Here is a 27,736-nt window from a genome sequence, read left to right on the forward strand (position 1 = left end):
CTCTTCCTGGGTAAAGAGGGACTTCTGGAAATTGTATTAGCATTTGTAAATGGGTCTATAGAAATACTGTTTCTGTAGAATTGAAATAATCCATTCTGTCCCACCCTAGAGGGTTTAGGAGTAAAGACTGAGCTAATCCATCTCATACTTGGCCACTGTTTTAAAAGCAGGGTTATTATATAAAACATCTCATACAGAGGCCTTCACATGTAATTTATACTCTCACACACTAATAGCCAAAAACAATAGTGTTCCATGAAAGTAAAAACAAACTGTATTCACATGCATTAAATTCATTCACATAATTGGAAAAAAAAAAACATGTTAAAGAATTATATATAGCTCTAGCCAGTTTGTTCAATGGTTGGAGCATTAGCCCGTGGATTGAAGGGTCCCGGGTTTGATTCTGGTCAAGGGCGTGTACCTTGGTTGCAGGCTGAAGTGCTCTTGTCATGTAAATTTAGGATATTACAGTGAAAATAAAGTTTAAACTTTTAAGAGTGTATTGTGAAAAAAACTGTATTTCTAGATTGTATCAATGACCCAGAGTACTACGGCTTACTTGACTAAATATTTTGAGAAACCTGCTTTAAAACAGATTTCTCACCTGGCCATGTTAATAACTGTAACAATTATACAAGAATCGATATTACTTTTCAAGACTTGACTGCAAGTATTTCTTATATAATTGAACTTACATGGCTATGAAAACTTAATGGACTTTTCAAATCTGGGCTTAGGTGATCCTGAAGGAACTTCAAAGCACTGTTTGCAACCAAAAGAATCTAGGAAATACTAGGAAACAGGCTCTACCAGCTAGTTTAACTGAAGCCAAAATATTATCACTATGAAGAAGCGGATCCCAATGAAATATAAGCTCCTTAAGGGCAGAGATGCTTGTGTTTTGCTCCTTGCTGCATCGTAGCATCTAGGACAGTGCCTCCCAAATGGCAGACACCCAGTATTTTCATTAATGAATAAGAGACCATTCCTGATATATATTAGGAGTCAACCCAAATTTGCTTTATATATCAATACTGAATATCCTACTAACTGAAGAATCTGTTACTGAATGACTAACATGTTATGAAGCTAACTGGACTATACAATACACTTTTGAGTAAAATGGGTGATTAAAAATGTTGGTTTCACTTTTGAGAAGTCCGGCTTCAATAATTCTGAAATTGCTGCCTGTTACTAAAGAAAGCACGTAACAGGATTATGGGGACATACATTTCATGTATTTCCAGCTTCTTAAACACAGTAAGAAAAACCAGTGCTAACATGCAGGTGCTGCTTCCTTCAGACTCTGTGCATCACTTCAGGCGCTTGTCCAGCAGCTGCCTGGCAGTGCTAACAGATGGGAAACATTAATCTTCTGTTCAGTGTTCCCACCTTGTCCATCCAACTTCAAATGTAACTGCACTGAGCTAGATGAGTCAGCATCTGGTCTTTCAAAAGCTAGTGCAGCACTCCCACAGCAAAAAGGAGAAAGTTCACACTTCAGAGGCCTGAACCAATGCCAGAAGTTCCCATGTTGCCTCAAGGTTTCAGACTCCCTGATGATCTTCAGCTCCTTGGATACCAAGGCAAAGACAGATCTGAAAAGCTACAGAAAACCAGGCGGGTTGTCATACACTAGACTGCACCCCAGGCAATATAAATGGTATTTGTTCACACCACGGATTAACTACTTTGAAGGATCAAAATGCAGAAGACAGCTACTTTCAACATTTAAGGTTTCTTAATAAAGCACTAAAAAATGTGAGTAAGTCATACTTTTATTTTTCAGAAGCAAAAATGACAAGTGGCAACTTGTCTTTGGAAAAGACATTACAGGATATCGGGTAATAAGCTATCTATCTCATAGAGACAGTAGCCTAGGAAAGACTATTATTATACATACAGCTCTCAAAGAAAGTCCTATTAAATAAATCTCAGGATAAAATGCTTTCAACTAAAACAACAAAACAAAGCATCATCAACAACAAAAAGTTACAAAGAATCTGTAAAGTGTTATGTGAAGAAGGAAAAAGAAAATCTGGAAATCCACATACTGGAAGTTCACTATTAAAATTAATCAGGCCCGAAACCTAAAACAGAAAAAATAAATACATTAAAGCACACGATTTTTTAAGAATCCAATGAGGTCACTGTAGATGCACATTTCAATGCTTCATTTACCTAAGACATTTTTTCTTACTTTTGGAGCCCTTTTGTATACATTATAGAGAGATTATATGAATGACAATGCAGAGATCTGCCTTCTCAACAGGCCTTTAGAGTTTTAAATTTTAAATTTGAGTCTGGAATCTCAATTAAATGTCTCTATAATAGGCTACAGAGAATGGAATTGCTTTTTTAAATTACATTTGCTTAGGCCCTGGCCCTGTAGCTCAGTTGGTATATAGGTCCCAATATACCAAGGTTGCAGGTTCAATCTCTGGTCAGAGCACATGCAAGAATCAACCAATGAATGCATAAATAAGTGGAACAGCAAATCCACCTCCACCTCTCTCTCTTTCTAAAAATCAATTAAGAAATTTAAATTACATTTACTTAATTTTTACACATTATGGTTTAAGAACAATCTACATACTTTTATTTTTCTAATATATTTTTATTGATTTCAGAGAGGGAGAGATAGAAACATCAATGATGACAAAAAAAATCATTGATTGGCTGCTTCCTGCATGCCCACTACTGGGGATTGAGCCAGCAACCTGGGCATGTGCCCTGATTTGGAATTGAATCGTGACCTCTTGGTTCACAGGTTGACACTCAACCACTGAGCCACATTGGCGGGGCCAATCTCATACTTTTAAATGGGATACAATTTACAGTATGAAAATGGGTTATGTGAAACTATTCAACCCTTCTCATAAAGAATAATAATTTCCAAAATGAATAAGCTTAATACAAAATTATATAGTTGTTGGGGTTGGGTTGGAGTGGGAAGGGACATGGAGAACAACCAGTGGAACTCAGAGTTCTAGATGTGAGATTCAGTTTCACACCGACTACACTGATTGTCTTAGTCTCAATTTGTTCCCTGGTCAGAAGAGGCAGATGGATCTCTAAGCTTCATTTCAATTATTTATTTTATTTCAATTTTTTTTTTCATTTCAATTTTAAACCAAAAAGTTATTAAAGTTTATTTTTAAAAAACATTTCAAAAACTTTTTTGACAATCAGTTGAATAAATTCCTCAGATCTAAACAGGGTCAATCACTGTTCAAACTTATGACAATATCTATAAAGCATATTCCATAATTTTACTAAGAAAAAAAACCCTACTTTAAAGGCAAAATTATACTTCATATCCTATTTATACACTTCAACATAGAAAATAAGTGCAGATTCCCTTCCTGGCTTATAGAAGCACTCTCTGAGATAGAGTCAACTGAAAACCTTAGGGCTATGATCGTGGCCAAAACATCTAGCCTGTCTCTCTCTGCCCTGTCTCTGAAAGCTGCAGACAGTTCCAAATGAACAGTCACGTACGACGTACCCACACTCCCCACACTGCATAGGACTTCTCCATTACAGAGAATGATTATACCAGGAAACTGTTTTCCTGAGAAAAATCTAGCATTACTGGAAGATTACTTATTAGACTAGACTAATGTACAGTCACGGAAATAAAAACCTTATAGTAGCTGAGAGAACCAGTGTTAAATCAGGAAAACTAATGGTACCTCTGACTTCTCTAAGTGTATTACCTATTTAAAGCTGATACCAATGAACAATCTTCATGGGCAGAGCTAAACTTTAGGTTAGAGTAAATACTTATAGTAGTTCAGGGTTGAGGTCTATCAACTTTTCAGGTTTAGGGAAGAAGAAAAGAAAAAGGTTTAAAGATCATATGGGCCCTGGCCAGGTAGCTCAGTTGGTTAGAACATCATCCTGATATGCCAATGTTGCAGGGCAATCCCCAGTCAGGTCACATAAAAGAAGCAACCAACCACCGGTGTGGCTCAGTGGTTGCGTGTCAACCTATGAACCAGGAAGTCGTGGTTCAATCCCCAGTGGGGGGCATGCAGGAGGCAGTGATGGATGATTCTTTCTCATCATTGATGTTTCTATCTCTCCCTCTCCCTTACTCTCTGAAATTAATTTTTTAAAAATGTATTTTTTTTAAAGAAGCAACCAATGAATGTATAAATAAGTGGAACAACAAATAGATGTTTCTCTCTCAAATCAATCAACCAATCAGTCAATCAATTGATTTTTAAAAAGATCATATTGAGCCTAGGAGAGAAAGACAGCAGAAAAAATAATCTTCATTGAACTATCTACAACACATGCTTTCATCATAACCATATAATACTATGGAATATCTTTTTGTTTTGATGATATTCTTTTTTCTTGTGAACTTTGTCCTTTAACCATATTCATTGTAAAGAATGAGAGTCTGAATTGAGAACTAACTGCAAGAGCAGTGAGCATACATGAAAATGCTTTACAAAGGATTAGAGAGATTTCAGGCACAAGCAGACCTGTGTTTCCTGAGAAGCAAAAGGAGAGATTTGAACACTAAATGGTCTCTTCAATTTCCTCTGGCTCTCAAATTCTCATAATTCATACAGATAATATACTATAATTAAGATTACATATATATATATCACTTACTGTTTCTTTTTAAAAACATTTATGGATACAGCTGTGTTTTTCTAAATGTCTCATTAGTAATACTCAGTCTTGTAAGTCTGGTTCCATAATAATCTATAATGTAACTGCTTCCATCCGAAGGTCCAACAATCTAGAAAAAATATTTCAAAATTACTCATTTTACCAAAGATATTTTCACAACACTTTGAGTTTATTTTTATAGTTGCTAATGAAATTATTTCAGTAGTACCAATAATGTAACTCAAACTAACTCAAGCAAAAATAAGTAATTTAGTGTCTCGTAGTTACAAAAGATATGAGGGAAGTTCACAGGGTCAAATGAGCTGCAGGAACCAAGGCCTCGAGGACTGAAATTCCATGCCCACGAGGACTCTGGTTTGGCCTCCCTGCCTCTTTGCGTAGCTCTGCTTGCCTTCATTCTCCCAACAGCTCCAGATTCACTTTTTCACAGCTCAGCAGATCCCAACAGAAAGAAAGTAAGATCTTCCTCCTCGGTGTTTATATACCAATTCCAGGGAAGAACTGTGACCTGCTTGGTATATATGCCTATTGCTGGACAAATTACTGTACCCAAGAGAATAGGATTAATACGATTGGCCAGGCCAGACTTCCTGTGGGAGAAAAGGCAGTGTGACAGTCCTACCAGAACCACATGGAATGGAAAAGGAAGAGGATAGAAAGGAAAAAAAAAAAAATCCACATGCTCATTACAATCATCTTGTTCTCTTAATCACATTTTTGGGAATACAATTAACATGATCTCTACAAATGATCCTTCAAAGCAGCAATCTTCAAAATGTAGCTTTAGGGACCTAGCCAGTTTGGCTCAGTGGACAGAGCATTGGCCCTTGGACTGAAGGGTCCCAGCTTCGATTCCGGTCAAGAGCGTGTACCTCGCCCTAGCTGGCTTGGCTCAGTGGGTAGATCATCAGCCTGTGGATTGAAGGGTCCCAGGTTCGATTCCGGCCAAGGGCACATGCCTGGGTTGTGGGCTCGATCCCCAGTGGGGGGTGTGCAGGAAGCAGCCGATCAATGATTCTCTCTCATCATTGATGTTTCTATCTCTCTCTCCTTCCTCTCTGAAATCAATAAAGAAATATATTTAAAAAAAAAAAAAAGAGCATGTACCTCAGTTGCAGGCTGGATCCCCAGCCCTGGTAAGGGCACATGTGGGAGGCAACCAATGGATGTGTCTCTCTCACATTTTTGTTTCTCTCTCTCTCTCTCTCCCCTCCCTTCCACTCTCTCTAAAAGTCAATGGAAAAATATCCTTAGTGAGGATTAACAACAACAAAAATGTAGCCTGAGGGATTACAAAGATTAACCAAGGTGTATGCGAGCCCAGATAGTTCTAAGGGAATCAGTTTTGAGATTCTTAATTCGATTATGTACTCTTGGTAAAAATGATATCCCTGATGCTATGTTGGAGGCATCCGGCTAGTACCCTTCCCCACTTCCTTTTCACTGTGGCTCTTTCTCCAACTTGACAACAGTAAAGACACCTCCCATCAAAGCATATCCAGAGTCTTATGATGACACATTGCCTTGAGGTATAAAAACCTCTGATGTGCCTAACAAAGAGATAATTCAAAATACTGGACTTGGGGAAATCTCCGTTAATTAAGAGACTAAAAATATGCTCTGCCATTTCTTGTTCAAAGGGATGCATTCCTAATATCACTTTACTTTTTTTTTGCTTAAAATTATTTGCTAAAATTTGTAACCTTTATGCTGTTTTGATCAATTGTATATCATTAGTAATTACAATGACAACTCAATCCAGAAACCACAGAAAATTTAAAATCTTTTCATTTTAATGAGTAAGATGCTTCCCCGTCCTGGTATTTTAAATTCTGTGGTTTTTATATTCTGTTAGGTACATTTTTTAATGTAAGTTCCTCAACACCTAGTTCTATCATGGTAATTCCAATCCTCCCTCCAGAGACTGGTTCAGCCTGGGCCTATAATGGAATCGCCTGTGAGATGAGTTCTGTGGGGGCTTATTTGCCCTTAAGAAGACATGTGTGAGAGGAAGGTAACTATGTAAAAAAGTGATGCCTCTGACGATAACTATGTAAGAAAGTGATAACCAAAAGACCTGAAGATGGCAAAGAGAAGGAAGGAAAGAAAGAGAGAAGGAGGGAATGAAGGGAAGGAGGAAGAGAGGAAGAGGAATAAGGAAGGAAAGATTTGGGTCCTTTATTATGTCCTTCAGGTCTAAATTAGCAAATCTTAGAACTACCTTTATCTCCAGATTCTTGGTATCCTATATAATAGAAGCCTAATATGCTAAGTGTCCAACTGTTTCATTCAACCATTTGACCAGTTGCTATGACACGCACTGACCACCAGGAGGCAGACGCTCCCTATGGTAGGTTAGCTTGCTGCTGGGGTCCGGCCGATGGGAAATCGGTTTGTACAATGAATGTCAATGTCCCTGGTGTGAGAAGTCCTAAAACCAAAAGAAAGCAACTTCTTTCCCTCTCTATATTAGTTTACTGCGGCTACTATAACAAATTATCACAAACTTAGTGGATTAAAACAATATAAATTTACTCTCTCACAGTTCTGGAGGCCAGAAGTCTAAAATCAAGGTATCAGCCCAACCACGTGTCCCAGACACTGTAGGGGAGAATCCATGGTAAGCTTCTTCTAGCTTCTGGTAGCAATCAGCACTCCTTGGCATTCTGTGGTTTGTGGCCACATCACTCCAATCTCTGCCTCTGTCTTCACACTACCTTCTTTTCTGTGTCTGTGTCTGTGTCTTTTCCTCCTCTACTTCCTATAAAGACACTTGAATTGAATTTAGGGCCCACCCAGATAATCATTTGATTTAAAGACTGGTTAGCATTAATCCTTAATGACCAACACAAACATCACTTCTCAAGAAATGAATAATATTTCCCATTATATCTCCTGAGGAAAACAGAGCATTGGGATTAGTCTCAGAACCAGTTTAAGATATTCTTTGTTTTATGAACATTCCTTTCATTCACAAAGTAAAAATCTGCCCATAGCATAAGTGAACTGAGAGCTACCTAATTAAGGTCACATGACACAAATGATCAGTCTCCTCAGTTTTCCAGTTTATTTCCCCAATTAATCACACCAGGGTTAAATAAATAATACACTGAGCTATTTGGAAGACTTGCTATCTACAAAATGTCCACTGGTTTTTATATATTGCTGTCCTACATCTAGTGAACTATCAAGGACTTTGACCAACTTTTCCAATGCTGTTAATAGATTTAGGGTGATTACATGTTTAGTCATTCTTTTGATCAATAGCATGTTATTTCACAGGACAAAATTGGCTTACACAGAAGTGAACTCTAACCCTAACTTTATTTATGCTCTGAACTGAAAAGGCTTTTAAAATTTTTAGTAAAATTCAAAGTACTTAAGATAGTCAGGTTAACTTTTTTATTTTAAACCTGCAGTTGTCAAGGAAATATTTTATGTCGAATAATAAGTGAAATCTTATCATCAGACCACACTCTTGGGATAGTTAGATCATAAGTTCCTTTAGGGCAAGGATCCCAATTTATTATAGCTAATTGTGCTCATTAAACTCATTTTCATTGATGGCATAAAACCTAATATTTACAATTTATCATGCCAACTTTTATTTGCATTCATTACCTCTCAAGTGAACGTGTAAAACTTAGAACTTTAGGGCCCTAAAAAAAAAAAAAGCAATCACTTTTTTAAAACTACCATTTTTAGCTTCTCATCTTCTCTGTAACTGGAACAACGCCACACTTTCACAAGGTATAATGCATACAGTTCAAATCAGCAAAAGTTTTTGAGGGCATACTCTATGTTTAGCATACTACTAGTGCTATACAGGATTAATAAGTCTTTTTTTTTTTTCTTCAAGAAGTTTATGTGTGAAAGTTCAGATCTGGTGTAAAAGTTAAGAAATAATATAAAAGCAATATATAATCCAATGCTAAAGTGAGTTACATCTATTAAATGCCACACTAATGAGATACTTTATAAATTTACTTATAAAATTCATAAATATCTTGGAGATTATGCAGCTTTTCTGAATTTCTGCTTATGTAGTTATTAGTCCTTTAAGGAAATCTACTCTATAATGTCAATAGGAATGAAAATGAAAGTGATTTCTTCCATAATATATAGAATTTTTAAAAATTGTCACAAAGAACCCAACATACTTCCTTCTAACAACTTTCTATATTAAAACTACCCTTCTTCATCTTTCTGATTTGTGGCTGCCTTGTCTCCACTTAACAGAAGAAAATTTCTTTTCTTTTTGTTTGAAAGAGTACATATCATAGGTTTGGGTGTAATTTAAAATGTCCAGATTGTGTGAAAAAAGAGGTTTAAATGGAATCCAAATATGCTATTTTTTCTGATTAAAAAACCTTAAATTGTCTAATCCTTCATGATTACACAAACATATACAAACACAAAAGAATGAGTGTTTTAAAATCTTTGGAAATGCCTTATGAATAATTATATAGTAGTTATACACAATAGTTACCTATAACTGAAAGACAGTAGCCTACACATGTATCACTGATTTAGTTTTTTGGTTGAATGCACAAAATAACTGAATTAATTCTATGTATTGTTTCATGCCATTCATTCACATAGGGCCACTTGCATATTTTTAAGAATAACAACAACAACAAAAAGAAAGAAACTTTCAAGTTTATTAACAAGTAGATAAACTCATGGAAATACTTTCAGTATATATAGCAACATGTAAAGCTTACTTTAGTAATGTGTGATTGTACTCTTTGGTTCAAAGATGAAATAACTAGAGCTATTTTTTTAAGAGGATTTTTCTGGATTTGTGTTATAGACACTGTGAAGCAAAGTATGTTTTTATAGGTCTTGAATTCATGCGCAATATGTTTCTGGGATCACAGCCCAATAGAAAAACACTGCAATTCACTAGGGAATAATATTTAATGGAAAAAAATCAGGGATAGAGAAAATAAAGAAGGAAAGAAGAGTAAACAAAAAGATCATGAGAAGTTGGAAAAAAATATATTTGAAACAGAGTTTCTGATTTTTATAGTAAAATCTTATTTGATTTGCTGAAAAAAAATTTTTTTAATATAGTCAACATCACATGTTAAGTATATCAAATGACATTTAAAATAAGGCTACAGGTCTTATTTGGCTGCATTTGAAAACTGATTTATTTTTCCTCCAATCTCAAAGCAATCTAAAGTGGCCGTACCTATTGAAATGTCTTATTTAGGGATATTTATTGTAGAATTTCAAACATTCTAAATCTACCTCAGTAATTTTTTAATGTAATAGTGTCAATGCCAGATCTTCAAGAAAATATTTGTTCTGAAAAGTTTAGGCATACATGTACCAGAAAGCAGTAGCTAAATCAAATAAGCTCTATAATTTGATATCCTATATAATAAAAGGGTAATATGCAAATTGCCTCCTCAACTGGGAATTCAACCAGAGTTTGACCAGGGGGCAGGGTTGGCCAGCCCAGGGCCCCTCCTCCCAGCTGGCCCCGTCCCCGATTGCCCCCCACCCCAATTGGGGGCGGGGTGGCTGGCCAATCTCCCAGGTCCCCTCCCCACAGCTGGCTTGATTGGCCCAATCGCGGGCCAGCTAGACCCCACCCGTGCAAGAAAGCTATAATGTAATGATATCACCAAAGAAAGAACCCAGTGTGAAAATATTAACTAAATGGTTGACACTGAATTCTGGATATCTGAAAGAATCCCAATAATACATTAAGTTCCTTGGATCCTCAATTAAAGTGAGAAACCATCTCAAAGTATATGTGCCAAGTACCTTAGCCTCTTCATGTCTGCTTGCCTGTCCCACAATCAGAGAAGGCAGGATATTTGGTTAAGCATGTTTATGAATAAAGACAGGAAAATTCCAACTTTAAAACCAAATATTTTCCTTATTTAATTCTGGTATCTTATTGGTCCATATGTTGCCTCCTCCTCACAGTATGGTACCCTCCTCACAGTATGCTACCAAAACCTCCTAGACTTGGACTTTCTTTTAAAGCATAAGGATAGCATCAAGCAGACTGAACTGAGGAGTGGAAATACTGTATGAGAAAGAATACAAAACTGATGATGATCAAAATACATACTGACACACTTGTTGAAGACATTAGGTGCTCCATAAATGCTTACTGAAATGCTGTTTTGTGACATTTGTTATGATAAATTCATCTTTCTCTAATTTAAGAATCCTCATGAGTTAACCACAACCAGTTCAGTATAATTTAATAGAAAACATCTGGTGGCACTTTTAAATGCCTAGAGATAGCATTTCACAAATTACGCCTGTCTCCATAGCACTATAGTAGCAAAAAATGAGGCAGACACAGAGAAACAGAGATGAATATCAGGAGAGTCCTGATACATCATTTTATTATATTGATTTGATCTTACCGGAGACCAGCCCCACTCTTCAATTATCTACAGAGAACCCAAACATTCCTTTTCTCTTTTTGTCTTAAGATAGATTGATTCCGGTTTCTATAATTTGAAACTAAAAAAATACTAATATTGAGTGCTTGTCCAATGCAAAAGAAAATCTTGTTTCTGCCTCCAGGTGTCCATATGTAAATATCAAATCCCATCAATATCCTAGTATATTAATTGATCATGTGTCTGTGACTATCAGGAAAAGAAACAATAAGTTTGAGAAATAAGCCCAATCCTTCTTAGAGATTCATAATACACACTATAAAAGATTCTGAGAAGTTATCCCGTAAAAAAAATCTCTTTAAATCATTTGAACTCACATTTACAAATCATATTTGATCATAGAAACCTTTTTTTATGAAGTTATATCTTTTAGAACTACTAATTGGAAGAACACAAATTGGAAAATGCTACTTGGAAACATGGCCATGATCCCTTGGATATAGCATCTGAAGAAAAATTGAAAAAGCATTCTTAACCGCTTCCTAGTATATTTAAAATATATCAGAAGATCACAGACATCAAATTTGAATGTAAAAATAGTTCATCTCCTAGATAAAAACTAACTTACAACTTGGCTGATGTGGCTCAGTGGTTGAGTGTCAACCTATGAACCAGGTCACTGCTTGATTCCCAGTCAGGGCACATGCTGGGTTGGGGGCTTGATCCCCAGTAGGGGGCGTGCAGAAGGAAGCCTATCAATGATTCTCTCTCATCATTGATGTTTCTCTCTCGCTCCCTTTCCCTTCCTCTCTCTGAAGTCAATAAAAATGTATTTAAAAATAAAAACAAAAAAAAATAACTTACCTGCATTGAAATAAGAATGAAGTCAATTAGGCTCCCAATTCCACAAAATCCTACAGTGCAAAACTTTAACAAACCTAGAAAAGAAGGTAAGATCATTTACACCTGGGAAGTCTTATAATTATTAACAAACTTTTCCATTTCCCAATAAATCATTACATATAATACAAACTCTTTATATCAAGAATATAAAATTAACACTTAAAAAAATCAAATCTTCACCTGAAAATATGAGAAAAGTTTAAAGGTTCCTCTATATAAAAAAACCACAACAAAAATAAATATTAGGAACTGAAAGAAAAACTCAATGTAATCTTACAAAATTTCTTAAGAGAAAAGGCATGAGGAAATAAATCTTTAAATCTCAGTAAATAAAAGGTAAAGAACAACTTTTAGTCCTAAAATCTTTATTTATTCATTTAGACTTAATATATTATGTCTAAATTGTAATATACATTTAGTAGAATGTCCAAATAAAGACTGACAAGGCACAGGAAAAATAATCAGGAAAAAATACTGATATTATAGTTAAATTTTAAAAATGTATTAGTAATCTAATTATCTTGAATTTATCCTATACTTTTTTCTAGCATCTCATGTTTATTAGTTCTACAACAATTCTGTGCACTATAGATACACCTCTGTTCTTGGTCCCAACCTTAGAGGTAAGGTACTAAATAGATGACAATAGAGCATATACAAGATATAACACAAAAACTTGATGATGAAATCAGAAGAGGCAGATTAGGGGTGAGGGTGGAATGAGTAATCTCTCTTCTATATTTAAACTTGAGTTGCTTTCCAGACATCCCATTTGAGACATAAAAAATGGTATGAAGCACGACTCTACGTGAAAGGGCAGTTCTAAGTTCCAACTACATACAGATGCCGGCTAAAACCACAGAGTGGATGAGATCACCTCTTGCACACAATTGGAAATACACAAAGACTGAAATATGTAGGTACATTAGATTACTTTGCCCCTTCCCAGTATTACACAAATAGCAGAATGTTGTAAGTACTAGATTAATACATGTTGGAAATAATTTAAAACTATTAAAATATAAAAATTATATGAAATTATTCTTTTAGTTATCTTCAAAACACTTATTATCTACTTAATATTTTATATTTGATTACTGTCTCATAGAAGCCCCATTAGGGAAGTGTCTTTTTTCTTTTTATTGATTTTAGAGAGAGGGGAAAGGAGAAAGCAAAAGAGAGAGATACATCAATTTGTCATTCCACTTATTTATTCATTTATTGATTGATTCTTGTATGTGCCCTGACCAGAGATCAAACCCGCAACCTTGGTGTATGGGGAAGACATTCTAATGATCTGAGGTACGCAGCCAGGGCTGGGAAGCATCTGTTATCTGCTTAATTTACTCCTGTGTCTAGTACCTACGACACTGTCTGGCACATGATAGATGATCAATATTTGTTGAATGAACAAATAAATTTTTTCAGCCTTTCTGTTTCCTAAAGATCCCTAACTTTTTATCCATCACCTTACATAACAACTCCTTTAATTACTTTTTCATTAGTTGCATTTTATTGTGCCCAAGGAACAATCAGTCAGTATACTCATTCACTGTATTTCTGAAATGTATCCCTCTCCACCTAGCATTTATAAATTTGGAAACATTTCCCTTCCTTGAATTTATTAAAAAATATTAAGAATGGTCCAAAAAAAGTTTGTCTTTAATTATCTGCTACTCTATGAAGACAATATAACCATGTCAGTCAGAGCCTTTGCCCTTATCATGCCCTCTTCCAATGATGTCTTCCTGTAGCTCTTCTCATTTCTCAAGCTGCTTCTTTAGAGAAGTCTTCCTAATCTGCCCATCTAAAGCAGCATCCATCCGCAACCCCTCCCCCATCCAAAACACTCTATCACATCTCCCCTATTTCCCTCATGGTACTGATTAGCTCCGCAACAGCCTCATTCACTAGTTTGCTCATTTCATTCTGTCTTCCATTGCCAGGTAAATTCCTAAAGGCAGGATCCTATCTGTCTGTCTGTCTTATTCAAGTCAATTCCTTAAACAGTACTACAACAGACAGCAAGAGTTTGATAAATACCTGTTGTATGACTATCAAAATACCAGATACAATCTAAATGTCAAACAGGGAGGAATTGTCTCAAAATATCCAGGTACATCTAACAACAGGTAAAAAATACTACACAACTGTTTAAAACAATGATATGAAATGGTATTTGTTGGTAAGTATCCTTCGCTAAACAGAAAAAGATAATGAGATCATTAAAATCTAGATTTCTGCTGCTGAACGCCTTTTTAAGAGTGCTTCAAAATGAACAGAAGTTCCTGTTCAGACAAAATATTAGATAAGGAAATGTGTGTGTTAGGAACTTTGGTAAATGTGAGAGAACACATTTAAAGAAACTAAGAACAGATCCAGATGATTTTTAAACATTTAAGGAACTGCAAACTAATCTATAGTGACAGAAAGCAGACAAGTACTTGCTTGGGCAAGAGCAGGATAAGGAGGGCCAAGAGGCAGGGATTAACAAATGGGCATGAGGAAACTTTTGGGAGTAACAGATATGGTCATTATCTTGATTATGGTGATTGCTTCACAGGCGTATACATATGTCTAACTTATCAAAATGTACATTTTAAATGTGTACTTTATTATATATCATTTATACCTCAATAAAGCTGTTTAAAGAGATTTAAATAACTAAGATGACTGTTAAAGAAAAACTTCAAAGTTTAAAATCATTACATTGATTTATATTAATTCTCACTCCGAATGTGTGATATTAATTAACTATGGTCCATTTATTTCTATAAATTTAAGATAAAGGATAACTTAACTAATGAGGTTGCTAATAATACTATCTTAAATTTGTTTTAGCTTTCAAATATAAAAATACTTCATGAAAATAAGATAGAAAGGACATTAAGGATTAAAAAAAGAGAGAGACAAAGTAAAAAACTTAGTCTAGTACATGGCACATGGAAAACATTTGATAAATGTTAGCCCAGCTGCTACTTTTGCTACCACATTTTCTACTACTACTATACTTATTATTATAATCAAGAAATTTAGACAACATAAATCCACATTCTTTATATTAGCATCATCTAACCTAGTCAACCTAGTCTCATCTCTTGCAAATTCCTTCTGCCTGTGTTACAGCCCAACCAACTAAAGTTTTCTTAATGTGCCCTGCTCTTGTATCTCTTTCACCTAACTCTGCATTTATGTGTGCTACACTGTTCTCTGCCTTGCTCCTTCCTTTTCCTCACCACTATTCCCAATCATCTAGCTGACCCCTAATAGTATTCTAAACCTTCTAGAAAGTCTTCTTAATGCCCCCAGGATGAATTTAATGCCATTCCTAGATATTCCTCAGCACCTTTAAGTTGCAGCATAGCACATATCCCATAGTATGATTTATTATGAATTTATTATTTGTCTGTCTTCCCTTATGCTTCTGTGAGCAACTTGAAATCAGGGCTGTGCCATGCCCATGCCTAGTCAATATGACTACAGAAGGAACAAACTGTATCAAATAAGTTATCTCACTTGTAAATAAACACTGATCAACTTGGACAAAAAATAGCATACATTCTAAACAGCATTTATTAAAACCAACATAAACCATTACTCTTACAGATTTCATTATTTTGAGCATCAATACCATTCTTTTAAAAGATGGGATATTTGTGAACTACTAAGAGTAGATTGACTTCTTCTCCCTGCCCCCCGACATCCAAATAAAGTCATCTTTGTACAAACCCTATTTATTAACTTCTTCTTGTGGAAAGAAATATCAGCTTTAGATTTTAGAAAATTGTTTTAAAATTCCAAATAAAAGTGTTTCTAATCAAGAAGAATCCATTTTTATACTGAACCATTACTATTGTAGATATATTCTTTCAAAAAGATTATGCTACTAGATGAATTAATAAAGCTCATGTTTTGAGTGTACTTCATTTATACTTAGTAACTTAAACTTTACATTTTATTTTATTTATTTATTTTTTTAATATATTTTATTGATTTTTTACAGAGAGGAAGAGAGAGAGATAGAGAGCCAGAAACATCGATGAGAGAGAAACATCGATCAGCTGCCTCCTGCACATCTCCTATTGGGGATGTGCCCGCAACCCAGGTACATGCCCCCGACCGGAATCGAACCTGGGACCCTTCAGTCCGCAGGCTGACGCTCTATCCACTGAGCCAAACCGGTTTTGGCTAAACTTTACATTTTAAAAACACAAGTTCAATGAAAGGATTTATCTGGATATAAAATTAAAAGAACAGAGATTAATTTGGGGCATTTAAAAAAAATTTTGGTATTTTTTGTTTTATTGCAGGTTGAGTCCTATTCCTCTGTCCACATAACTGTTTTAGAGAACACAGATTACTTCATACTGAAGTTGCTGTTGCCAAACTGCAAGTGTTCCATAATGATTTGGTTATCATTACTCTTTTTGTGTCTGGTACCTATGAAAGAAAGCTTTCAAACCTTAGAAAAGTTTAACCTACAAATCCCTTTATTTGTCCTATGTGGATATTATATGTCAGTCCAAGCTGGTAACTTCAAACTTAGAGAAAAAAAGAGGAATAATATAACCAAAGATGTTTAAGATATGGGCTTTAAAACATACAACACTTTGTTATTCTCATAATAAGAAAATATTTACATTTTAAAATGAATACCACTATGAAAAGAGCATCTCTGCTATTAACTGCTTCAAAAGAGCTATCATCTTTGAGAATCTATAATCCTTTAATGCTACAGATAGGCAAAACAAAATATGCTAGCTCTTGCATAGAAAAAGTCACAGATATACCACAATTAAAAACACAAAGACAGAATATTATTTTAAAATATAAGGCTTTGTGGTGAAAAATAGCTTCTAGCTAAAGTAGCACTGGTATATCAAGGAAAAATCAATTAAAAGAAATAAAGCTGGGTTTAATATAAATTACAGCATAGGAAATATAGTCAATAATGTTGTAATAATTATGTATGGTGCCAGGTAGGTACTAGAAATATCCTATCAGGGAGGGGGTACACTTTGTAAAGTATATAATTTTCTAACTACTATGCTATACACCTGAAACTGAAATATTAAATGTAAACTGCAACTGAAATTTTTTTAAAAAATTAAAAGAAAAAGCAAGCTATATATTGTTTAAAAAATAAAAAAGCAAGATTTTCGCCTGGCCAGAGTGGCTCAGTGGTTGAGCATTGACCAATGAACCAGGAGGTCACAGTTGAATTCCTGGTCGGGGTATATGCCCGGGTTGCAGGCTTGATCCCCAGTGTGGGGCATGTAGGAGGCCGCCGATCAATGATTCTCTCTCATCATTGATGTTTCTCGTTCTCTTTCCCTCTCCCTTCCTCTCTGAAATCATTTAAAAAAATATATTAAAAAAAAAAGTTTTTCAAATTTACCCATCTGACTTTTATTCTTTAAAACATAACTGTGGACTAATAAGAAATTTAAAATATACAGAATGACAATTTTTCTTAAAGGAATTTTTATATTTTTATAAAATTTTATGCAATTTCACCCCCAACAAATGTCCCTTGTTTAATCCTGAAGTAAAATTTATACAGTAAATTATCATACTCATCACTAAATTACTTTTAAAAAACAAGTTTCATATGTATCTGATTTATATTATTTATTCTGTTCTTATAAAACTCCAATGACCATAAACAAAAGAAGTATTTTTAAAAGCTATCTATAAATACTGCTTTTTGTAACCATAAAGATTGCATAAGATTATAATTAAATAGGATTATATACCAGTCAACATTGTTTTATCCAGTTAAGAATTTTTTTTAAATGGAAGTAATCATTTAAATTGAAAATACCAAAATTCCTTAACTTTGGATTCATGGTAAAAATTAAAATTTAACTAAAAAATTTAAAATTTAAAAACATTGTAATTTGATATAGTATTTTAGATTAATTGATAAAACTAATCTTTAACATTAAGATAGCTTAAATGCAAGTAAGATACAGATAAAAATACTTGAATGCTTAAAGAGATAAGAGGATTTTCAGTTAAAGATAAATGGAAGTAATCATTTAAATTGAAAATACCAAAATTCCTTAACTTTGGATTCATGGTAAAAATTAAAATTTAACTAAAAAATTTAAAATTTAAAAACATTGTAATTTGATATAGTATTTTAGATTAATTGATAAAACTAATCTTTAACATTAAGATAGCTTAAATGCAAGTAAGATACAGATAAAAATACTTGAATGCTTAAAGAGATAAGAGGATTTTCAGTTAAAGATAATGAATTTGACATGCCCACTTAGCAATTCTCACACCAAAATCCCACTTAAAAATGGTAAAGGGATTTTTAAATCACAAACCAAATGGAATAAAGATAATGGAAGATAAGACAACAAAACTTCAGGAGCTGTAACACAGACCTAATCTTGAGAAACTGTATCTAAATCAACAGTCAAAATAAATTATTGAATTAATGAACATCCAAAGGTGCATGTGATAATAAAGTGAGTTATTTAAAGATTTTTTTAAAAATACCTTTACACTGAGCCATAAAGTTAAATGTTAATTATATTTGAAGGTTTATAGAATCTCAGACTCAAACTAAAAGGTTCTCTTTGACTGAAGCTAATAATAGATTGGAGTAGCAATAGCCAGAGAAAGGCAACTCCTGCCAAAGTTAGTGAACTAACATTCACTAACCAAAGCTACTATAGAGTTTGGGTTGGGTTTTGTTTTTGTTTTTTTGGGTAGAGCTACACTTTATTTATTTATTTATTTTTAATTTTTACATTCCCTGAGTTTTCTGGGGGTTTTTTGTTTTTGTTTTTTTACAAAGAGTATTTCACATGTCTCCCTTTTTCCCCCCCTTGACATTCCCCCGGCTTCCCCCATCCCCCAGTGTCTTGTGTCCATTAGTTATTCTCATATGCATGCATATAAGTCCTTCAGTTGATCTCCTACCCCCCCGACCCGCAACCTTCCCCAGGCTTCCCACTGTAGTTTGACATTCTGCTCAATGCTGTTCTGCCTCTGTATCCATTTTTGTTCATCAGTCTATAATGGTCCTTATTATCCATAAATGAGTGAGTTCATGTGGTATTTTTCTCAGCTTCCCAGGGGCCGTCTCAGTCTCACAGGGGCCATCTCAGCCTCACAGGGGCCATCCCAGCCTCACAGGGGCCGATTCAACCTCACCGGGGCCGTTTCAGTCTCACCAGGTCTGATTCGACCTCACCGGGGCCATCTCAACCTCACTGGGGCCGTCCCAGCCTCACCGGGCCGTCTCAGCCTCACCAGGGCCGTCTCAACCTCACCGGGGCCGTTGCAACCCCACCGGGGCCTATGCAACCCCACCGGGGCCGTCCCAGCCTCACTGGGGCCGTCTCAGCCTCACATGGGCCGTCTCAGCCTCACATGGGCCATCTCAACCTCACAGGGGCCGTCTCAACTTCACAGGGGCCATTTCAACCTCACAGGGGCCATTTCAGCCTCACATGGGCCGTCTCAACCTCACCAGGGCCGTCCCAGCCTCACCGGGGCCGTCCCAGCCTCACTGGGGCCATCTCAGCCTCACATGGGCCGTTTCAGCCTCACGTGGGCCGTCTCAACCTCACAGGGGCCGATTCAACCTCACAGGGGCCATCTCAGCCTCACATGGGCCGTTTCAACCTCACCGGGGCCGATTCAACCTCACCAGGGCCACTACTATAGAGTTTTATACAGAGCTTTATACCTATAGTTTAATTGTACAGGGAAAAAAATTTCACAATGCACATATCAACATATTATTATGTGTTGCAGTAAGTAAAAACATTAACTTATACTATAGGACATTACAGCTCAGGGGCCAAGCATTACAGGAAGCTAAAATGCCACTCATTATGCCAAATATTTAAAACATATTCACAATTCAAAATCATCACAGAATAAACTGTTCTAAAGAACAGTGTTTTCTCCTTTCTCTTAATCTTTTAAAAACTTTTTAAAAGTTAGAAATGTTTCAAAAAATCTATAATAAAAGGGTACTATAGTAATTAGACCAGACGTTTTCCAGACATCATTCCGGATGTTCTTCCTGATGAAGCCGGGCCGGAGGGAAGTCAGCCCAGGTCCCGGGTGCTGGAGGGAAGCAGGTGCCGGGAGCTGGGGGAAGGCCTACTCTTGCATGAATTTTCATGCATCGGGCCTCTAGTGTGTGTGTGTGTGTGTGTGTGTGTGTGTGTGTGTGTGTGTGTGTATATATATATATATGATCCTATCCTCTTAAAGAGAACATAACAGAAAATGCAAGGACTAAGGCAGAAGGCTTTGGCTGTATTTTAACCATCTGATATCACCATGTCATTTTACTTTCTCATTATGAACCTAAATTCTCTGTCTAACCATGCACCCACCCATCCATCCCATCCATCCATAATCTAAAAAGAGTAATACAAACTAAATGATATTTGTTCTGATAACTTGGAGGCCTTCCATGCATATTATATGGCTTTCCGCTGTTATAGAAAGGTATGGTTGCTGTTACAAATGGCATGAACGTGCAGTTACACCATAACCAGGCCAGGACTACTGCATCAATCTCTCTTCAGCTTACTCTGCTACCAGTCTTTCTCTGTTTAAGCCATTACCCTTCCTGAAATATAAATCTGACCATGATACTCCTCTGCTTACAAACTTTTAGGGCTTCTGACATTAAAGGGTGAAGTCCAAACTCCCTACGAAGACTCAAAGTTTTATAATCTGACCAAAGAATACCTGTGCAGTCACTTTTCACCTCCTGTCATTGTTCCTTCTACACCACAGGCTAATGTAGCCACCACTCTTTCAACATGCACACATGCTTCTTCATACCCTGTTGCCTTTGACATGCTATTCCCAGTATTGCCCTTAATCTCCCTAATCAGTTTATCCTTCAAAACATAGTTCAATGTCACCCCATCTAAGAAGGCCTCCCTCACACTCTAAGGATGACAAAACCAGTCACTTCTGTGCTCTCATAGGACTTTGCTATGGTTCTATAGTAGTGCTACATCATAAATTGACCTACAAACATATTCATTGTTTTTATAGCCAATATGAACTGTGATCATCATTATTTTCAGAGCACTTAATTACTACTTCCTTAAAGATAGTAAATGCTGAATAAATGTTTGTTAACTGAATAAATTCATGTATACAGTATTTTAAACATTGACTTCTATTTAGGACCTTATAACACTGAGCTCCAGGTAAGGCTGTCAGAAACATACTTCCCACCAACCTCACAGGGAAGATTCTTCTTTGATCTCTGGTGCATAGCAACATGAAAAGAATAAGATTCGCTTTGCTAGCTGGAAAGAAGAGCATTCAGAAACTTTAAATTTGCTCAGTGAAGAGTTAATGTAGAAGCGGAGCACTACAGTAAATAAAGCATGATCTCTTGAGCCGGAAAATTGGGGTTCAAATTCAGGTCACTGAGTGTCCTTGGGCAAATCTCTTAATCTCATGACAATTTCCCTATCCATAAAACGAGAATGATAACAACAAATTTGTCACAGTATAAAGCAAGGCCTCTAGAGGCAGTAAATCCCTTAACCTCTCTGGTGACAATTTCCCTACCTGTTAAAGAAGATTTAAAGACGATGATAAACTCAAGAGAGTTGCAAGGCTTAAATAAGGGCTGACATGTGAAAGTACTGCTTAAATAAAAGCTATCATCAAATGTAAATAGTTTTCATAAACTTTACTAGCTATGGTAAATGTGAAGATTACAACTAAGAGGAAGGTGTGGGGAGGAGGTATGCGAAGGATAATAAAAGTCAGGGTCCATACCAGCTTATGCTGGCTTCCATAGTTCTATTCCCAAGCCAACACTGAGAGAGGTTCAGATAGAAGAAAATATTTTTTGGAGAAATGCTAATTTATTCATAAAATATTTATCGAGCACTCACTGTGTGCCCAGCACTAGCAATGAGCTCAGTCACTGTCCTAAGTAAGTGACTACACTATCTCGAGTATGTGTTCTCACAAAGATGAAGATAGATGAAAAGTCAGTATTTCTTAACCAAGCTGAAGTATAGAGCCCTATATTCACAGAAGAATATTAACTATTCTACTCCAGGTAGAATATGCAGAGATTTAATCTATAAGAATAGGTACATTTACCTACCACACAAGTTTCACAAGGATTTTTTTAATGAAACATACTCACCCAAGGCAGGGTATCCAAGGTAAAATCGATCTGCTCCCAACCATCCAAGAAAAAGAGACAGTGCAACAGCCACTTTATATGAATAGCCATTTCTGCACAAAATTAGAACCTGAGTGTCACCTTCAACATGTAACATTTTAGAAAACAAAACTGCTAGTTATTATTTACTTGTTAATTAGTTCATTCATTCATTCAATTAATGCTTTTTGGGTAGCTACTGCATGCCAAGAACTATTCTAGGCTATTGGGATATTTTAATGAATAAAAGAGACAAAGATCCCTGCCCCTAAAGAGCTAACAATCTAGTGGCAGCAAACAATAAAAATATTTACAGTAAATCATATATTAAGAAAGCCATACATGTTATGAAAAAAAATGGAACAGGGTGTGTAGGAATCCAGAATGTTAGGGATACAAACAGGAGCCATTTAAATAAGGTGATTAGAGGGCTTACTGAGAAGGTGATATTTGAGCAAAGACCTTAGGGAGGTGAGTCAGCCATGTCATGCCTCTGAAGGAAGAGTGTCCCAGACAACACACTGCTATTTACAAAGGCAGCACACCTTACATGTTTGAGGTCTATTAAGGAGGACACTGTGGCAGGAGTAAAGGGGGAGAAGGGAAGAATAGAAGACAACGTCAGAGAGGTAATAGGGGGCAAACAGGACAGCTCATGCAGGACCTTGAATACGATTGTAAAGACTCTGCCTTTTGCTCTGAGAGATCATGGAAAACTACTGTAAAGTCCAACCTGAGTGGCTAGCTATTCTCAACAGACGATATTCTTAGTTACTGTATTATCTATAATAATAAAAGTGTAATATGCTAATTAGACCGGACGACCTAACATCAGGTGAAACCAGGGCTGCGGGAAAGCACGGGTCCCTGGGTGCCTGCCGGCAGCCACAGGGAAACCTGGGTCCCGGGTGCCTGCCGGTGGCTGGCACTGGGGGAAGGAAGGTTTACTCTTGCACAAATTTCATGCATCGGGCCTCTAGTAGCCGAATATCTTAGACCAGCACTTAATAAATTGTCATTTGGAAAGTTTAAGGTAGAAATATCAATCTATAAATTTCAAAATTGTCTAAACCATATCTAAATACTTTGGAAATAATTCCTTTTAACAATTTTTACTTTACTAATGAGAACTCTTAGAAGCCAAGAATCCTAAATGATTGGCTTAGCAAGATAGAATCTAAAGCCACTCATTAATTCAGTGAAGTAGGGTCAAAAGAAAAAAAAAAGCTCTAATAGTAATTTCTAAGAATTCTAATAGTACTTGTAAAGCCAAACAGTGGTTATTTTTTTTATAAATTCAAATAGATATCATCAAATAGCTGCAACAATGTACAGTTAAAAGGTAAAAGTATAGTGCCAGCAATTAATAAAAGTGAATAAAACTAAGCTTTTAGCACAAAGCAAAAATAGAGGAATAAAATGTTAGCTTTACTGAAGCAAAATTAAAAGCAAACTTAAAAGACCTTTAAACAAAGAATATTCCTAACAAAATAAAGCCATTTATCTTAATATCCCAAACTAACATTTGAATTGTTTTACATTACCATTCATCATCCATGCCTACTACAAAAATGAAACAAGTCTCAAATTCCCTTATATGCAATGACTATAGTAGCATTCTTTTATAGCACAGTACACATCTCAATCCTTTATTTTGAACTCTAGAAATCCCCCAAATTTTGAGAACATAATTTTTTCCTAACTCATTTGGGTAGCCTAAATGACTGAACTGACATGGCATAAGGCCATTCAGTCTTCATTTATCCCAAGTAGTGAACAATAGAGCTTTACTTGGTTGGTAAATTGCATTTATAAAACAATATAATATGCACACTTAAAGAAGAAGTTTTCTGATACAAGCAAAAAGTTAAATTAGTGAAGAACTTTCCCCATAAATTACCTCTTTATCTCTTCACTGCATGCAATCAAGATACAACATAAGCAAGTGATCTGAAAATTTAACTTCAGTAAGGTACTTACACATTTCGGCAAGATATGGGCTTGAGAAAACCAACTTCATGTCCAGTAAAATGTGTTTCATTGCCACTGAAATCTTTACAAGTTATGTTGGGTGCTGGAAAACATGGAACTGAAGGCAGAAAAAGGCAAGAAATCATTTTTTTTTGTAGGAAAGGTGTGATTATGTGTTGTTTTTTTTAAGACTAGCAAAGCACACAAGAGAATATAACATGTAGCAAACCACCTCCCAATAGAACATCTGACATGAGATTTTAATTTAGATAAGAAAAGCTACATGATAGATAGACAGACCGACAGCCAACCCTGTCTGGTGTAGCTTAGTTAGTTGGAGCGCTGACCCATGCACTGAGACGTTGGTTGTGGGTTCAATTCCTAGTCGGGCACATGCCCTGACTGTGGTATTACACATATTTTAGAATAGATGGTCCCCAAAATCATTAGATGAGGGTTTGTTATCCATTTTCAAAACATCTCTAAGAAAATACTCATACAAAAAAAGAAAAAAGAGTGATGCATATTTAAAATTCTTACCATACTGTCCTCATACTTAAGATGTACCCAAGTATACATATATATTTTTAAATATGTTTTTTATTTATTTCAGAGGGGGAGGGAGAAATAGAAACATTAATAATGAGAAATCACCATTGATCAGCCGCCTTCTGCATGCCCCTAACAGGGGATTCAGCTGGAAACCCGGGCATGTGCCCTGACTGGGAATCTAACCATGACCTTCTGGTTCATAGGTAGAAGTTCAACCAGTGAACCACGCCAGCTGGACTATCAATGTATATTTTACAAGTGCATAATGTGGGTGATACAGCTGCTCATTGTACCTTATTGTACCAACAATCTCATTTCAAGTTCTTTACAAGTAATTAAAAATCTAACTGAAGCAGTACCTTTGCATAACATAGCTTGGTGAATAAAGGGCATCAAGACAGCTATATAAATTGATTCCAAAGGTTTCAAAAAATGAATGAAACCATAAAACATCCTAGTTTTATAATTAAAGAGAATAAAATTCTTTTTTAAGTCCTCTAGCCAGTTCTCCAATTTTAAGTTGTTCCGGAAACTGAATAATGTTATAACTCAAGAAAAAAAACACACGCATTAATTACTTTTAGTGACCATTCATTAATCTATGAAATAGTGTTTTAAAATTTATTTTTAAAGACACGTTTCTGGAAGTCTTACCATGAGCTGTGTAGTTTGTACAGTTAACTGGTTCTTGTGTAGCATCATTTATTTTTGGATCTTTACAAATATATTTAAGAAAAGTTAAGGAAATGTGAACTCCATTCCAACACAAAACATTACCATCTGTTTAATATCTCATATATACTTATGTTTATATTCACATGTAAAGGGAGGCTGTTAATTTATCCAGGTCAAAAAAGACAAGCACAAACATATCCTCAGTATCACTAAATAATACCTGAACATTAATTTATTACAGGAAAAGTATATTAACTTAATGTATACTAAAAGCTGTAGCAAAGAATGCCATCCTTAAAGAACATCAGTTAGGGTTTAAGCACAGAGCACACACACACACAAGAAAAAATGAAAATCAAAATTTTTACCAAATAATTGTAAGAGAGCTTTCAGGTTAAAAAAAAAAAAATCAGTTTCCAGAGATTTGACTGAACTAATTTACGGGGCCCTCAAGTATTGCCATCTACATAATTTCATGTAACTTGAAACCCCTGTGAGGTAGATACTATTCTTCCCACATTACAGAAGCACAAACTGAGGCCCACAGTCTGAGCGACTTCTCCACCGTCATATCAATGACGGGTTGCAAAATCAGGTTCCCTGACTCCAAGCCCAGGGCATGTGCATCGGACTGCTGGGCTGAACTAATTTACGGGGCCCTCAAGTATTGCCATCTACATAATTTCATGTAACTTGAAACCCCTGTGAGGTAGATACTATTCTTCCCACATTACAGAAGCACAAACTGAGGCCCACAGTCTGAGCGACTTCTCCACCGTCATATCAATGACGGGTTGCAAAATCAGGTTCCCTGACTCCAAGCCCAGGGCATGTGCATCGGACTGCTGGGCAGATGGTGCTTCCGGTGGGTCTACAATACATGGTCTCCCCAACAGGATTTTAAGCCTTTGGAAACAGATATAATAATTATATCCTTACAGATACTTAAAACACTTGGGTGCTTTTCTGCTTCCTACATATTTTATTGACGCTATAATGAGACAAGTAAGGAATTCACAAATGTCTGTTTACGGTTTTGAGTCAGCATTTGAAGACCTCATTTTTATGCCAGGAGTAACAGTTATTTTCCCGTTGTCACCACCTTATCGTCCTACATGCTCAGCCACTTCTCTCTAGGGTTCAAAAAGCCCAACTCTTCCTATTGCCCAATTATTTTCTTTGGGAGAACGGCCCTGACCTTTTTGCCGAGAAAAATAACTCAACCTGCTACGTTACTGATTCTCAAACTTCAACGAAATGGTATTCAACAAATAAGAGCTGCTCTGCAAAAAACAAACAAACACACACACACAAATAACCACAGCCTCTCCTCAACTTACACAAAAATACTATAGGACAGAACTCTCTTAATTTTAAGATTTTCCCTCCTAAAATCTTTCCTTTATCTCTGCCTTCTGCTATTGACTCTTCTGTTATGCACTTTGCACCAAAGTATCTCATTCTGTACAGGGGTCGCTATTTTAATTTGCACGCAGCTCCCATCTCATCCTGTGCCTCGGTTTACCAGAACTGTTACACCGAGCAGACACTCCACCCCTTCGGCCTCCGCTTTCTCTTCGGTAAAGAAGCAGCTCACACCTACAGCTCCTGCTACACGCCAGGCACCGTCCTAAGCGATCACAACAGACCTTTCCATTCATTGGTCCGTTGTGACCTATACGGCTCATCGTGGGCACACCGAGTTCAAATCCTTTGCCCCCGGCTACCAAGTGCAGCAGGCACCTGCCCCCTGGCCGTGCGGCATCGCCACGGGAGCTTGCGAAGGAGAAAAGGTAAGGATCCTGGAAAGTTCAAGACTCCCGGGGAGTACACCGGCCTCATCGGTATTCACGACTACCGGTCTCACCCGAGACGGCAAACTTCCAGGGGAGGCCCTGCCCATCGCTGGGTCACTAGTGCCTAGATCAGCACCGCGCGTGCCTCAGGATCTAGGTGTGTGTTGCACACACCAACCCTCCAGTAAAAGTAAAATAAACATAAACAAACAGGTGGGTCCGAAGAAAAAGCGCCAACAATCGTAAAATCCCTAGGAGATTTACCCAGGGCGGCCTGTGTTTCCCAGTCCCATCTCCCCTCACCTCCCGGCGTCCCCGGCGCTTGGAGGCCACAGGTCCCGGCTCCCGCAGGCACAGCCCTAGCCCGCGGCCACCCCACCGCCTCCTCCCGCCGGGGAGCCCCGCACAGAGGATATTGTCCCACTCTGAGGTCCTCGCACTTCAGCGTCTCCTCGCCCCCGGCGGCGGCCGCTCCCCAGGGTCCCGTGGTGACTGACACGAACCACAGGACACCCAGGAGCTGGACGGCCGCGGTCTCCAGAACTGCCGGCCCGGAGGGCCAGGCGGCCGCCATGCTGGGGACCGGCGCGTCCCTCACGACTTCCGGTTCCGTCTTCGCTGGGCGT

The 27,736-nt window shown here is 36.8% G+C and overlaps 1 protein-coding gene across 4 annotated transcripts; it reads right to left on the reverse strand.

The window, feature by feature from the left end:
- Nucleotides 1-1,219: 1,219 nt before the first annotated feature.
- On the reverse strand, nucleotides 1,220-27,736 carry TM2D1 (TM2 domain containing 1). Of its 4 annotated transcripts, none has more exons than XM_014456722.2 (7): nucleotides 27,527-27,728; nucleotides 25,294-25,367; nucleotides 24,097-24,205; nucleotides 22,099-22,190; nucleotides 11,892-11,965; nucleotides 4,633-4,762; nucleotides 1,220-2,093 (listed from the first exon to the last, which is right to left on the reverse strand). In XM_014456722.2, the coding sequence occupies exons 1-6, from the start codon at nucleotides 27,682-27,684 to the stop codon at nucleotides 4,652-4,654; spliced, it is 618 nt and encodes a 205-aa protein (XP_014312208.1). In that variant the 5' UTR covers nucleotides 27,685-27,728; the 3' UTR covers nucleotides 1,220-2,093; nucleotides 4,633-4,651. The 4 variants fall into 4 exon arrangements, 3 of the variants coding, with proteins under 3 accessions (XP_014312208.1, XP_014312212.1, XP_014312210.1); XR_001348413.2 differs by lacking the exon at nucleotides 1,220-2,093 and adding an exon at nucleotides 7,197-7,414 and having other exon boundaries at nucleotides 4,631-4,762; nucleotides 27,527-27,736; XM_014456726.2 differs by lacking the exons at nucleotides 1,220-2,093; nucleotides 4,633-4,762 and adding an exon at nucleotides 9,378-9,558 and having other exon boundaries at nucleotides 27,527-27,734.

This window comes from Myotis lucifugus, unplaced genomic scaffold (genome assembly GCF_000147115.1).
Source record: "Myotis lucifugus unplaced genomic scaffold, Myoluc2.0 scaffold_63, whole genome shotgun sequence".
NCBI lineage: Eukaryota > Metazoa > Chordata > Mammalia > Chiroptera > Vespertilionidae > Myotis > Myotis lucifugus.